General features: G+C 38.4%; 7 protein-coding genes across 7 annotated transcripts; 2 read left to right on the top strand and 5 right to left on the bottom strand. All coding sequences in view use genetic code 12, as the record gives it.

Annotated features, from left to right (window-relative positions):
• Positions 1-653: 653 nt before the first annotated feature.
• Positions 654-1,854, bottom strand: PVL30_002190 (uncharacterized protein; the record flags this gene model as incomplete). Its single annotated transcript, XM_061119344.1, has 3 exons — positions 654-1,065; positions 1,158-1,412; positions 1,781-1,854. 3 exons carry the CDS (start codon positions 1,852-1,854, stop codon positions 654-656), a joined length of 741 nt encoding a protein of 246 aa, XP_060975327.1.
• A 1,485-nt stretch (positions 1,855-3,339) lies between these two features.
• On the top strand, positions 3,340-4,074 carry PVL30_002191 (uncharacterized protein; the record flags this gene model as incomplete). The annotated part of the gene is made up of 2 exons (XM_061119345.1): positions 3,340-3,344; positions 3,624-4,074. The coding sequence occupies 2 exons, from the start codon at positions 3,340-3,342 to the stop codon at positions 4,072-4,074; spliced, it is 456 nt and encodes a 151-aa protein (XP_060975328.1).
• Positions 4,075-4,092: 18 nt separating this feature from the next.
• Positions 4,093-8,523, bottom strand: PVL30_002192 (uncharacterized protein; the record flags this gene model as incomplete). Its single annotated transcript, XM_061119346.1, has 5 exons — positions 4,093-4,131; positions 4,943-5,563; positions 7,158-7,230; positions 7,533-7,561; positions 8,506-8,523. The coding sequence occupies 5 exons, from the start codon at positions 8,521-8,523 to the stop codon at positions 4,093-4,095; spliced, it is 780 nt and encodes a 259-aa protein (XP_060975329.1).
• Positions 8,524-8,787: 264 nt separating this feature from the next.
• On the bottom strand, positions 8,788-11,223 carry PVL30_002193 (uncharacterized protein; the record flags this gene model as incomplete). The annotated part of the gene is made up of 1 exon (XM_001527283.2): positions 8,788-11,223. One exon carries the CDS (start codon positions 11,221-11,223, stop codon positions 8,788-8,790), a length of 2,436 nt encoding a protein of 811 aa, XP_001527333.2.
• A 1,124-nt stretch (positions 11,224-12,347) lies between these two features.
• On the top strand, positions 12,348-12,917 carry PVL30_002194 (uncharacterized protein; the record flags this gene model as incomplete). Its single annotated transcript, XM_001527285.1, has 1 exon — positions 12,348-12,917. The coding sequence occupies one exon, from the start codon at positions 12,348-12,350 to the stop codon at positions 12,915-12,917; it is 570 nt and encodes a 189-aa protein (XP_001527335.1).
• Positions 12,918-13,190: 273 nt separating this feature from the next.
• Positions 13,191-13,696, bottom strand: PVL30_002195 (uncharacterized protein; the record flags this gene model as incomplete). The annotated part of the gene is made up of 2 exons (XM_061119347.1): positions 13,191-13,271; positions 13,358-13,696. The coding sequence occupies 2 exons, from the start codon at positions 13,694-13,696 to the stop codon at positions 13,191-13,193; spliced, it is 420 nt and encodes a 139-aa protein (XP_060975330.1).
• Positions 13,697-14,305: 609 nt separating this feature from the next.
• Positions 14,306-14,695, bottom strand: HTA1_3 (histone H2A; the record flags this gene model as incomplete). The annotated part of the gene is made up of 1 exon (XM_001527286.1): positions 14,306-14,695. One exon carries the CDS (start codon positions 14,693-14,695, stop codon positions 14,306-14,308), a length of 390 nt encoding a protein of 129 aa, XP_001527336.1.
• Between the last annotated feature and the right edge of the window lie 142 nt (positions 14,696-14,837).

A 14,837-nucleotide genomic window follows, 5' to 3' on the forward strand; every position in this document is an offset into this window, starting at 1 on the left:
TGAATTGTGTGTTTGGATGCATGTTGGCTCAACACAATCTACAACCTTATACATCCTGCAATGCATTCTATCTCCACAAACAATTCTCGACGGATTGCCGTCAAGCTTGCAACGAGTCGAGAATTGTTTGTGTGTGTTGATTATTCCCCTGAGTTTGGTGCGAATTTACAGGGAAACATTTTTCTACTGAAGTTTGAGGAAAACTGTGGGCTCAGCTACTCCCTCCCTCTTTCCCCGCCCCATACATTTACATCATATAGGCCGGATCCCAGGTTGAGCCCTAGGTTGAACCCCAGGCTGGATCCTATGCCAGTTCTACAAAAATGCGCCACTTCCAGAACATAGGGAGAATCTGGCTCCTATCACTGCTGCTGCCCACTGTAGTGTTTTTTTGTAAAGTTTTTTGTAAAGTACACACCCACCCGCGCGCGTCCATCTTACGTGTATATTACGTGTATCTGAGGTTAACTCGTTCACAGCAGCTCACGTGCGCGTATACATACACATACTCCAACCCGAGATACTCTAGTTTGCAATGACAGCGATTGCGCGAAATATACAGAACGTTCAATTTTGTAGGCTGAATGCGAAATAGAAGAATGGTTCAATTACAAATAGCAGAGTGTTTACATAAACAGAAAAGTGTGTTAATATTAGAAAAAAAAAGTGCAAAGATTAATAGCAGGAACAGCAACACCACCAGACATAACATCAGCAACACCATCAGCAACACCATCAGCAACACCACCAGACATAACATCAGTAACACCACCAGACATAACACCAGCAACACAACCAGACATAACACCAGCAACACAACCAGACATAACATCAGTAACACCACCAGACATAACACCAGCAACACAACCAGACATAACATCAGCAACACAACCAGACATAACATCAGCAACACAACCAGCAACACCATCAGCAACACAACCAGCAACACCATCAGCAACGCAACCAGTGACACAACCAGGAAAAAACACCAGGAATAACACCAAAAACATTTCTGACAAGTTTGAATGGCATAGTTTGAGTTTGGTCGACGTCGGATAGCACACACTATAATAAATATGTTGGATATAATAAATATGATAAATATGATAAATATTAGTGGTGGTAGTAGTAGTGGTGCTATTCCAACACGAGCAAACAATGATTTTGATGCAACATTAACAAACCCCGGAAGCAGATTCCACAAGCTTTTCTTCTGCACCATCTGAAACAACTTGCACGGTGACTTACACAACCCAACCTGTGATAATATGATCCCGCTGTGCCTTGCTGATACCCCTAGTGCATATGCATCCTCCACATTTTTCGTCCCCCGTACAAGATCATACGACAAAGGCGCCATTTTGTCGCAGGATCTGCCAAGTTCAGAATAAATGTGTGAGTCGGCAGCTACACTAGTGCAATGTTGTGGTAGGCTATGGAAAACGGTAGCAGAGGTCGGTGGGCTCCCCCTGCTTTGGGATCATGGTTGGGTTTGTGATATAGTCGTCCGTGAAGCTGCAACATCAATAGTGAAAACAGCAATGGCAGAAACAGCATCAGCAACACCACCAGAAATAACACCAGTAAAATTTTTTAACAAATTTGAAGCGCTTTCTTTGAGTTTGCACTTTTTTTTTCTAATATTAACACATTTTTCTGTTTATGTATACACTCTGCTATTTGTAATTGAACTATTCTTCTATTTCGTACTCAGCCTACAAAATTGAACATTCTGTATAAGGCTGTGGGTAATGTTGAGCCAACATGCATCCAAACACACAATTCATCCACTCTGGTTGTCCACTTTCTGCTACAGCCACACACTATTGGCAGCACCCATTTGGCAGCATCCATTTGGTTTTTTGTTACGACGCGTTTGGTAGCGCATACAATTGCACACACACTGCTGAGCTACCAGAAGGGATTTCCTCGCCCTTCTGTTCCCCTCACTTCCTCGCGGGTTTTGCAACCAAAATGTATATGGCATAACACAATTTACTTGTTAGTCTCCAACCACAAGGCGTGGCGAGAGGGCTACTTGGTGAAGTATAAATATCCACAAACAAAACCCTTGTGACCTCAAACCTTTTTTTGCCCTTTTCTTTTTCTTCTTTTCCTTTTTCTTCTTCTTCTTTCGCCAGAAGTAAACCCACAACCAAAGTCTCACTTAGTACAGTTTAAACGAGTCAGACTTTACCAGTTAGTTTACTTAATTAAATCTTAAATAATGTCATTTTTTAAAAACGCTTTTAACACCTCCCCCAAGTCAAAGGGGGAAAAGCCAGCCAAACGCAAGGTTCGGTTTCAACTTCCCGGAGAACCTGTACCCCAATCAACCAAGCAGGTTTTCCAAAACCTCAAATCAACTTTGGCGAAGGGATTCAAACCTTCGCAAACACCTGGGAAATCACCCTCAGGTGCACCACTGCTGGAAACACCAGTTAAAAAGCTTACCAAGAAAGAGGCCGAAAGGTTTCTTCTTGTAGAGGGAATACACAAAAGTATTGCCGACTGCCTCAGGAGAACCTGGAAGTACGACGAAACTTTCAGTGTTTTTCTTAGGCACCAAGAATACACAACCAATATCGAGTCCTACCATGCAAAGCTGTTTCAAAGAGTAAGAAAGCTGTGGGGATGCCTGGAATCCACCTATTTACAGTCATTTGCGTTGTCACATAGCCACGTTAGTTAACGTAAGTGTGCGACTGCTGTCCACTAGAATCTTGCTTCTCGCTCACTAGAACCAGCGATTACATTTATGCTTAGAACCTACACATTCTGAGAAAGTGTTCCGGTATCTGAAGATGCTGTAATAACAACACAGTGTTTAAGTGCAAATTGTAGTTTGTCTTGCACAACCTATATGTGAAGAGATTCAGTAGACTGATCAATTCCTCTGAATATCCACTAGATTGTGCTTAACTTGTTGTGACCGTAAAATATGTTATTTATCGATATTTCTATACAATTTGATAGAAGTCCAAAGTGCGACTTCTACTTCCTATTTATATTCTTCTATATTAACTTAACTCGTTTGTTTCTCTATTATCCTGAATAATTGGTAATGACACTAATTTCTGTCTCACAGAAATAATGGCACAATGCGACTTACTTAAGTCGCTATGTGACATGCGTCCATAGAAAACTCCATAACAAAAATTGGCAGCACCGCCTATAAATCTACAGATGGAAAATTTCTCATATACAAGATTTCAGAAGAACACTCCCAAGACATCAGGAGAGAGCTTCCCAGAATGGGTAGCCACTATAAAGAGGCATCATTGATACTTCCCCACTTCCAACTCTTGAAAATGAAGTTTGGAGGGGAGGAAACTATCTATGCAGTAAGTCCGGCATAAGAGCACCAAGCAACTGAGGCATATTACTTGGGCGCACAAGAAGCAAGCCTGAAAAACACAAATACCTCAAACACAGACACAAACACCACACGCACATACAATTACGTGACACGCAGAAACAAACAAGCATACGACATGGGCGAACCCAGACCCACCTTCGCAACACTTTGCACCGTTATTGAGGGGAATTGCATCTAGAAAAGTTCAAAATCAAAACACTACCCCCAACTACCAACTTCACTCGCTACATAAAAAACATAAAAGCGAGGATCAAAAGTTTAATGCCGGTCTCAACCAAGTAATAAAGGGGAAAAAAACAGACGGACAAAAAAAACACGTTACTGTCATTGGCTGCGTTGCTGATGGTGTTGCTGATGTTATGTCTGGTGGTGTTGCTGTTCCTGCTATAAATCTTGGTCGACACTGGATAGCACACACTATGACAAATATGTTTCCAATGTTTTCTATGATAAATATTAGTAGTGGTGGTGGTGATCGTAGTAGCAGTAGTGATAGCAGTAGCAGCAGCAGTAGCAGTAGCAGTAGTGGTAGCAGTAGTGGTAGCAGTAGTGGTAGCAGTAGTGGTAGCAGTAGTGGTAGCAGCAGCAGTAGCAGTAGTAGTGGTGCTATTCCAACACGAGCAAACAATGATTTTGATGCAACATTAACAAACCCCGGAAGCAGATTCCACAAGCTTTTCTTCTGCACCATCTGAAACAACTTGCACGGTGACTTACACAACCCAACCTGTGATAATATGATCCCGCTGTGCCTTGTTGATACTCCTAGTGCATATGCATCCTCGACATTTTTTGTCCTCCGTGCAAGATCAAGTTCAGAATAAATGTGTGAGTCGGCAGCTACACTAGTGCAATGTTGTGGTAGGCTATGGAAAACGGTAGCAGAGGTCGGTGGGCTCCCCCTGCTTTGGGATCATGGTTGGGTTTGTGATATAGTCGTCCGTGAAGCATCAACAGAGATAACATCAGGAATAGCACCAGTGACAGTAACGTGCTTTTTTTTTGTCCGTCTGTTTTTGTATTTCTTTTTTTTTTTTTTTTTTTTCCTTTTATTACTTGGTTGAGACCAGCATTAGACTTTTGATCCTCGCTTTTATGTTTTTTATGTAGCGAGTGAAGCTGGTAGTTGGGGGTAGTGTTTTGATTTTGAACTTTTCTAGATGTAGTTCCCCCTCGATAACCTCAATGTGCTGATCTAAAGTCTTAATCAACCAAGCAGCGTATTCTTCTGGTGTTTTGACCTTTGCTCTGCCAAACCTGAAAAACCTTCTAAACCCCCTCCCCCTGGCGTATGTGGCGGACATTGCCTGTTGGACAGCCCTGGTCAATGGGGTGGTATAATGGCTTCAGAAATGAGGACTTATGGACAACGGAGTTGGTGCAAAGTGTTGCGAAGGTGGGTCTGGGTTCGCCCACGTCGTATGCGCGTTTGTTTCTGCGTGTCATGTAATTGTATGTGCGTGTGGTGTTTGTGTTTGTGTCTGTGTCTGTGTCTGTAAATGTGTATGTGTTCGAGGTATTTGTGTTTGTCTGGCTTGTTTCTTGTGTGCCCAAGTAATATACCTCAGTTGCTTGGTGCTCGTATGCCGGACTTACTGCATAGATAGTTTCCTCCCCTCCAAAATTCATTTTCAAGAGTTGGAAGTGGGGAAGTATCAATGATGCCTCTTTGTAGTGGCTTCCCATTCTGGGAAGCTCTCTCCTGATGTCTTGGGAGTGTTCTTCTGAAATCTTGTAGATGAGAAATTTTCCATCTGTAGATTTGTAGGCGGTGCTGCCTATTTTTGTTATGGAGTCTTCCATGGACGCAAATGACTGTAAATAGGTGGATTCCAGGCATCCCCACAGCTTTCTTACTCTTTGAAACAGCTTTGCATGGTAGGACTCGATATTGGTTGTGAATTCTTGGTGCCTAAGAAAAACACTGAAAGTTTCGTCGTACTTCCAGGTTCTCCTGAGGCAGTCGGCAATACTTTTGTGTATTCCCTCTACAAGAAGAAACCTTTCGGCCTCTTTCTTGGTAAGCTTTTTAACTGGTGTTTCCAGCAGTGGTGCACCTGAGGGTGATTTCCCAAGTGTTTGCGAAGGTTTGAATCCCTTCGCCAAAGTTGATTTGAGGTTTTGGAAAACCTGCTTGGTTGATTGGGGTATAGGTTCCCAAACCTTGCGTTTGGTTGGTTTTGTCTCTCTTGATTTAAGGGTGGTATTAAGGGTTTGTGTGAATATTAGTTGAATGGTGCAAGTTGTATCATATAACAATTGATTAGAAAATATATAGTAGAACTATTAGTCAATTTCTACTACTATTTGAAAGGTTGTTGTTTATGTATAGGCGGTGTCACATACTTCTGTTGATGGCAGATGCTGCACAATTTATAAGTCAGTTCCGTGAGCTACCTTATGAAAGGTTGTTGCAATTTTCTTTATGTATACATATATATATATATATATATTATTTCTTTTTTTTTGATTTTAATCTTTTTGATTAAGTGATTGATATGTCGGTATAGTATCCAAGTGCTCTTATGATAAACTGTAATGAGTTGAGTATTGTTGTTTGCAAGACAGATTATTGGGGATTTTGATGGTGGATTTGTTCTGAATTTATAAGCTCTTGCTTTCCTTACATTACTCTTTACACCCTCCTTTCTCGCGCCCCCAACGCGCGCGCTCTCTAAAAAAGAAAGGGAGATTAAAAATTTTTTTTTAGAGTTTTGCAACAAAATTCAGCTTGCTCAGGGTAGTGCGCTGGAAAAATATTACGTGTACCATACACATACATACAATGCAAGACTAACCCCTTAATTCTAGTTTGTTACTTGACCCCCGTCGTATGATTCAATATTTGCAGATGGTGTTTTGTGTGACTATCATCTTCTTGGTTGGTCACACTTCTTGCAGTTACGCGTAAACCCCTCTTTCTCTCTCACCCTCTCCAAATAATTCTTGCAGCAATACATACAAAGGAGCAGTGTCTTGAATGCTTTCACCTATTGCCTCGATCGCTAGCTAATAAATTAGTTTTGCATGATCAGTTTGCAACCTACCTATTTTTTGTAAATCCTTTTTCCCCACTTTTCCCAATCCCTCTCTCTCTCTCTCTCTCTCTCTCGCCTTTTTTTATTTTTCTTTTCTTGCTCAACCATGATTCTTTACAAGGTGTATGGTTACTCGTCACATTACCATACACATAAGAAAACTTTATTTAACTTTTTGTTTTCGCAACCCTTCACCCATTCTCTCCTCACTTAACCCCTCTTCTCACTGGCACATGTTGGAAGAGTGGAGAAAAAAGAGGGATCGAGCCTCTAAGAAATTGCTAGCCAATGCACCCGTGCACATGCTCATGCAAGATCTACAGTACGTAAAAATATAACGATGACGACACTTCACCTCCTCTCCTCTCCTCTCCCCTCCGCTCTCCTCTCCTCTCCAGACTTTCCAATGGTTACAGCTTTCCAATAACCATTACAGACTGAGAGCTATAATTTATTCACATACACTTTCACAATTTATTTTATGTTTTTTTTTTTTTCAAAGACAATTTGCCACAGATCTTGTTTTTGCTTTCCTTTTTCATTTTTAATAGATGAAAATTAGGGGTTGCCAGATTGTCCCTGTGTGTATTTTTTTTTCTTGAGAAAAAAAAAAAAGGGTGTGATCAAGATGACTCCTAGTCAAAGTAATATGTGAATAAAAGAAAAAAAAATAGGGGGAGGGGGAAGAAAGGTTGAGGGGAAAGTGGGGTTTAAAAATTGATCAGTTGGGTCACACCTACTATTCTAATAATTCCGTGAACATTAAATGGTGATAGGTCACTTTGCAAAAGTTCTGTTTTAGTTGGGTGTGACCTTCTTTACGGTTGCGTAGCTTAAGAGGTTGTTGCCAATAAATAAAATCAATTGTTTAAGCAAAATTATTACCTATCTTTGTGTGTAGTGTTTATTATGCAGAAGAAGAGATAAGATACTTTCGAATAAACATTCGGCTTTGTTCTTCATTTGTTATTCACGTCTTTATTATATTTTTTTTTTATGTTTTAACGAATATTTATTTGCAAAAGAAAAAGAAATGAAATGAAATGAAAGAAAAAAAAAAGAGTGTTGTGCGCTTTGTCCACTATGTTTTGCAACCATAACTTGTATGGTGATACAATGCTCTATAGTACAAAAATCCAGCAGCCTGTTTTTTTTTATTATTATTTTTATTATTATTTTTTTATTATTTTTATTATTTTTTTATTATTTAATTTTTATAATATTTAGAAAATGGTAGCGATGAAGAAAAACAACAATATTAATATATAACGAAGAGTTTCTGAATTGGACACTACTGCTGTAACATGCTTTTACCATTATTCAATAACTTGTGTGTACTTGCCTCCTCCCCCTCCCCCTTTTTTTCTATTTTTAATTTTTTTTTTAATTTTTTTTTTCTCCGCTTTGGTGTAGAGATTCTCTTTTTACTCGAAGCTCATATAGATGGAATGTGAATAGTAATACTAGTGTTTTTGAGTATAAGGGGATGAAGATGGGAGAGTATACTTGTTTACTAGTTTAACAAGTTTTTTTTCCCTTTTTTGCTTTCAATTCGCTAGCATTATTGTTTGGACATCTATTGAACTTCAAGTACATTCCCAAAGCTTTCAAGACAGATTAAAGAAGAAAAAAAAAAAAAACATTTAAAAAAAAATATAAAAAGAGCAAAGTCTGAGCACAAAAAATTACAAAAAATAACGCCAGCTACAGGATTCGAACCTGCGAAGGAAAATCCCAATGCCTAGACCGCTTTGTTAATGAAAACATTAGCAGGGCATCGCCTTAACCACTCGGCCAAACTAGCTATCTCATTTTGTTTAATTTCAATTTTTGATCAAGTTAAACAGCATAAGACATAAATGTTGAATCAACATATATCCTCAAGACTCTAGAGAGCAGAAATGAGAATTACAACTAGGGTTTGTAAACCGCTCTCGTGACAAATGACCAAAGAAAAAACTAATAATGATAATAATTAAACCAAAGTTCGTAACCAGAAGAAAAATGTCTACATAACTCTATATCTGCAAAAAAAAAAAAAAAGACTTTCCCCAATTTTATGTAGTAAAAGCGCATTTCGAAACAAACTCTAATTAGAGTAGACATGACAAATTGTACAAACATACACCTGAAAAGAAAAGAAAAAGAAAAGAAACAAATAAACAAACAAACAAATAAACATATATAATTGAAATATCAAACATAGAATCGCCATAGCTAGCAAGCTATCCAAACTGAAAGCTATAAAGTAAAAAGTGGAAATACCCAAACAGAAAATGAAAAGGAGAAAAAAAAAAAACCTAAAAGAAACATCATATATGTTAGAGTCACCAGTTCCTGCTCGTGTAGAAACATTGCAACAAAACATTGCTAAGAATCTGTACTATGCATTGAGAGTACTTCAAAGTCTGAGTCTGGTGACTCTATGTCCGAGTCCAACAAGTCGTAGTTTTCACCAAATTCTTCATCTTTATCATCCATCGGTTCCACTTGCGCATCCCCACTTGAAATGCTCTCGGTCGAGGTGCTACTTTCACGAGGCAAAGAAGGTAACACTATCGAATGAAACGACGCAGTTTGAGATTGCCAGTCAGTAGTTCCAGAAACACTCTTTTGCGTGCTTCCAATATTAAGCAGCGCATCCAAAGCTTTAACCTCTCTAGAAGAGAAAACAGATGATGTTTTTCCTGCAGCAATCTCTTTACTGAAAATCAGTAATCTGCCCTCTGTCGTCTCTTCTTCAATTGTACAGCTCGCAACTTGAGTCTTATTTGTCAAAACCGCTGTGATTGGATAAACAAGCTCACTGATCTGCAAAGGCAAGTTGAATTTTGACGTTTTACCGCTGGAAATTCCATGCTCGTTAAATACGGCTACTTTCAGTATCAACAAACTATTTGCATTGAAAACTGAAATCGATAAATCCTCGCCGCTAATGGCAGAACCTGAAAAATTCAGAACAACTAGTTGAAACAACAGATTACTCTTTCTTTCCAAGTGTACAAAACCAGTAGTGTTCTCATCTTCTAATGGTGGGCTGTCTCTATCAACAACATTGAAGCCCTCCGCGATATTATTGTTATCGTCATGGTCTCTACTAACAACACTAAGCTCAATATCATTCTGCCATTGAAACTTACCTTCCAATTTCAAGGTGGGCGTGATGATGTTGAATGTTGAGTTTTCAATGCCATACTCTTCGGGAATTTTGCCCAACTTGTAGAACTTGACCTGACCTGGTTTTATGTCACTAGCATTCTTGACAAAAGTGAGCTTTCTTTGCATGTCATGCCCAAACTCAAACTTCAAATTGCCACCATTAACAACTTGGTCAGATTTGTTGATCAATTGCAAAACAACTTTGCCACCCATTATTCCTACAGTTGAAAACCTAGCAACAAGTGTGCTTCGTCTTGTTTGAGTTTCTTTCGTTGCATATGTAACTCGCTCATCACCATCCGTTGAAGCATCTGTATTATTTCCATTTTCAACCAGTAATTGCTCCTTTTCAGTATACAAAACATCATTGTCCTCATCTTTGATGTTATTTTTGAGATCAACATCATCAGAACCATCAATATTACCATGATTTTCATTATGATTATCATCATTGTTGTTTTCAGTTTTCAAGATACCCCTGATTAAATCAACCACAAAGTCATGTCTTGATTCCGCATTCCCAAATCCTGTGTCATTGAGCAAATTCATAATCTCATCATAGCGTTGGCTTTTCCCCAAATGAAGATCAACCTCTTTCATAAAGCCGTCTATTCCCTTCATACTCAACCATTCGGTCAAAGTCTCTCTAGTGTCATTGGTACATTGAGAAAGTGGTATGTCGTAAACTATATCCTCAATAATGGATCTATTATTGTGCCAGCAGCCTGCCCCAGTGTTTGCACCTGCACTGGCACCAAAACCGGTAGCAGTGTATCCCTGAGTTGTAGAATAATTACAGTCAGGTTTTGCCCCTTTCAATCCAAATGCATTTGACGTGAAAAACTGAGTTGGTCTAGGAATTTTAACCATTGGATGCTCATAAGAGTGATTTCCATAAGACAATTGCTCAGATTGCTGTTTGGCTTCACAATTTGAGCACAAATCATAGTTGTCACAGACCAAACAGGAATATCTAATTCCTTTCAATGGGTTAAATTCAATTGGTGAACATTGATCGCAACAAATATTTGAATGGATAACCTGATTATCGTTTTTTTCGACATCATGACCAGCATCAAGATTATGCTGACTTGTTTTGCACTCATTATCCTTAGTCAATAAGGGTTTTTTGTCCATTACCCCTGTGCTTAAATCATGAGAGTTGCCAAAAAGCTCCTTAAAGTGCTCCCATGCCATTTCAATCAATGCGTCTCCAAACTTGGAAATATCCTCTGTGATTTTTTGCTTCAAATCCTTTTCTGTCCTTTGTGCTAAGTTGTACTTTGATTCTGTATCAAAAAGCTTCCGCTTAGGCTCAACTTGTACATTTAACTTTACATGATTCTTGACTTTCAAGCTCCTTGCAAGGGCCTTGAAGTCATCTTCGCTCTTCAATGGAACAAAATCCTTGTGTTTCTTGGATTTTCTAGTGAATTGTATATAGTCATTGAAAGCTTCCAATTCTTGAATATGGGGCAACTCGGTCTTTAAAAACTCGATTAATGCATCCTTTGACCTTAGTTTTGCAACAGTCTCTCTTCTGGAGTAGACGGTTATCGCATCCGACAACGCATGGTTCCTATTGTCGTCAACCTTATCAAAGGTAACTTTGAAAGTTATCAATTGGCTTCTACTACTGCCCGTCATCCTTTAGTCTTGAAAATTGCTGTTGTTATTTTATTTTGTTTTCTATTTTGAATAGCTGTTGTTCTTGGACCTAGTTCGAAAGTAAACAACTATGGGGAAGGGGGTCTGATTAGAAAAAACCAAAAAAAAGGGGGGGTTGGTAAAGTTATTCTTTGAATTGTAATGTGAATTGAGTAAGATGTATTTGCAAAAGTGGAATCAAAGGTATGTAAATCTGATTGTAGTATTTAAAGATAATTAAAAGCAGATTGAATCAAGTGATTTATGGTGTGGGAATATGGCTGTATATACGTATTTGCCGTCCGAATTTTCCCCACCCACCCCTTACTCCACTCCTTCTTTTTTTTTTGCTCTCTCTCTCTCTCTCTCTCTCTCTCTCTCTCTCTCCACATCTCCTTATCGCGCGCTTCCTTGCTTATTATTATATATCAGAGAAAGTAATTGCAGTGATCATTGTGGTAGCAGTGATAACAACAATAGTCACATATTTATCTTAAATTCCTATCTTTTTCAGTGTCCTTGTGCTTGTCTCCATCTTTCAACGTTTCCGTACTTTGTTTTTTTCTGTTTTTTAGTACAAGATCTAAACTCAGTTATACTACTCGATTTATATATATATATATATATATATATATGCTCTCTATTTCATTCCTGTTTTCATCATATTCTACAGTTTAAACCACTAATCACCTCCCACGGTTGCTTAGAAGTGCTGTGTTGTCAGCTACTCCTACTAATACTTTTTGTCTTACACTTCTCCACCTCCTTCTAGTAAGTAAAATGAAAAAGGAAACGAGAAAAGAATTTGGTTTGAAATTGCTACCAAATTTAATCTTGTATCGCGCATCACAATTTCTTCTTTTAAGTTGCTTTTGCTCCTCTATACAATTATTAGTATATCTATTTATTACCATTACCACCTTCAAGATGAGCGCAATAGATATTTGAGCATTTGCCACAGTGAGAGTTCAAGTACATTTTACAACATATGAAAATAAAAGAGTGTTTACAAGATCTTTGATTTTACTCTTGTTTGCATTCTTTCTTTTGTGCACCCCTTCATATTCATATTCATATTCATCGGTATCTTCATCTCGTGCTGCTTTTCATTCATAACGTCAATCATGACTATAAAGGCAAACCGCAATGCTGAGCACAACAAACTTGGTACCACAACCACGTCCAAAGATTATCAGTATCCGAAAGCAGTGGTGTTTGATCTAGACTACACTTTATGGCCGTGCTGGTGTGACACTCATATCGATACCCCAATAAAATCAGTGTCTTCGACACAGGTAATTGATAGATCAGGCATGAGACTTTCCTTTTATCCACATGTTGAATCCATAATACAGGAACTAGTTGCAAATGACGTGAAAATAATAGGTGCTAGCCGGACAGCTACGCCTCAGGTGGCAAAGAAACTTTTGTCGATGCTCCATATCAATGACAAACCCGCGATAACATACTTTGACTCACTTCAGTGGGGCCAGGGTTCCAAGATCAAACATATCGGTTTGGCTGCAAAGCAACTAGGTATGAGCCAAGAGTTACAAGAAGGCGAGTTTGTACTTTTTGATGACGAATTGAGGAACAGAGATGTGAAAAATATCAAAGTTCACTTTGTTCATGTCCCGGATGAATCAAAGGGCCTAACAAGGCAAATATTTGAGCAAGGACTCCTATCTCGATAGTATTGAAATTTTACAAGTGCAACCAAAAGAGAATAGACCGATATAATATATTAGAATACGCGTATAGCTTAGAAAAAATTCATATATAGACTAGTTTAGATCAAATCTCATTTGAATTCAATTAAATGTAGATGTGTATATCAAGTTAAACTGAGTGTGACCAAATTTAGAGCTGGACACTATATCACCTTGATTTCAATGATAATCGACAGTAATTTAATGTCACTTCTTGACACGAAAACAAAGCCAAAGCCAAAACTAGTATCACCCTTTTCAATTCTTCCTCGTAGCGATTGACGATACTAGAGATACAAGTTGGTTGTGGCTTGTTTCTTTTGATGAATGTATATCTCTCTATACAATAAAAGTTAGTATTCAAATGATCAATCTCCAGTTTGCATTTACATTAGCATTCCACAATTCTTCAAAACTGAACATACCTTTGCCAACCAATCAATTAATTTTTCATTGCTCCAGCTGCTAATGTCCCTCAATTCAGAATTGAATGCTTCCTCTGACTGAAATACTTCCACAATTCGACCTTGTTCAGAGTAGTCCCTTTGTTCACTCTCAACCACTACCGGTTTATCACGTAGCTCTCTGTCCTCTTCTTCCAGTGCATCATCATCGTTTATCCCATGGACATAATTGTATATCGATTTCTTCAAGTGTGGGAACGTGTTCAAAACTATTGCCGTTGCTCCAATAACGATTGCACCTCCGATTAAGCCAGCTTTGATGCGTCGTGTGTGGTTGGGTTTGCTAAGTCTAAGAGACATGTTAAAGAAGAGTTTGAGATATGCCAATAAAAACCAGATGTATCCTAAAGAAGCTGGTCAAGGTTAATCGTTGTTTTTGCACTTTGTCTTTCTTCGGCGTTTGATGTGAGTTTACTCAATTTTTTTATTTATTTTTATTTCTAGTTGATTTTCTTTTCGTTTCTGTGCGTTCCTTTTTCAGAGATTTTGTAGTACCTTTTGTTTTTTTGTATGTATCTGGAAAATACCCCAGATTTCATGAAGTCACGCGATATATCGCAAATGAACAGTACACATTCACATTGGATCTTACGAGCTTTTTTACAAACAGCTAGAAAGTAAACACCAGGGTGGACGATACGTGCTACTCAATTATATACATGATTATCCCAAAGTCGAAATCTAATGAAAATAATAAAAAAAAGAGAGAAAGAAAGAGAAAGAAAGAAAGAACCAAACTTGCTTCAACCATATATATGTATATTTGTATATGTAAATTTAATTATTTGTACGTACGTATGTATGTATGTATGTATGTATGCTCCGCTTGCTCAACATATTGTAACACCTCACTATAGTTATCACAACTCTCCAGTGACTCCTCAGTAACCCTCTCTGTAAATTTTATAATCAAACGGCTGCCTTTCCGGATTTTTTTGGCAACAAGTTCTGGTGAATGTAGGGCATAACACCACCTTGCGCAATCGTGACCTGACCCAATAGCTTGTTTAGCTCTTCGTCATTCCTAATTGCTAACTGCAAATGTCTGGGAATGATTCTGGACTTCTTATTGTCTCTAGCGGCATTTCCTGCTAATTCCAAAATCTCCGCTGTCAAATACTCTAAAACAGAAGCCAAATAAACTGGTGCACTTGATCCGATCCTCTGCGCATAATTCCCGTTTCTCAAAAACCGATGAACTCTTCCAACTGGAAACGTCAAGCCTGCTTTAGAAGATCTGCTGTTTGAGGCTCCTTGAGCAACAGCGGCAACACCGCTCTTACCCTTACCACCAGTCATTTCTTGGATGTCAAAAAGTTACCAAAAAAGAATATACAAAAAAAGAGAATAAAAAAAAAGGAGCAAATGATAGAGAGAAGAAGAAAAAGATAATAAAGAAGAAAAAGATAATAAAAAAGACAAAGTTTGTGATGAAGTAGAA

The sequence above is a fragment of the Lodderomyces elongisporus genome, chromosome 2 (assembly GCF_030384665.1).
Source record: "Lodderomyces elongisporus chromosome 2, complete sequence".
NCBI classification, from domain to species: Eukaryota; Fungi; Ascomycota; class Pichiomycetes; order Serinales; family Debaryomycetaceae; genus Lodderomyces; species Lodderomyces elongisporus.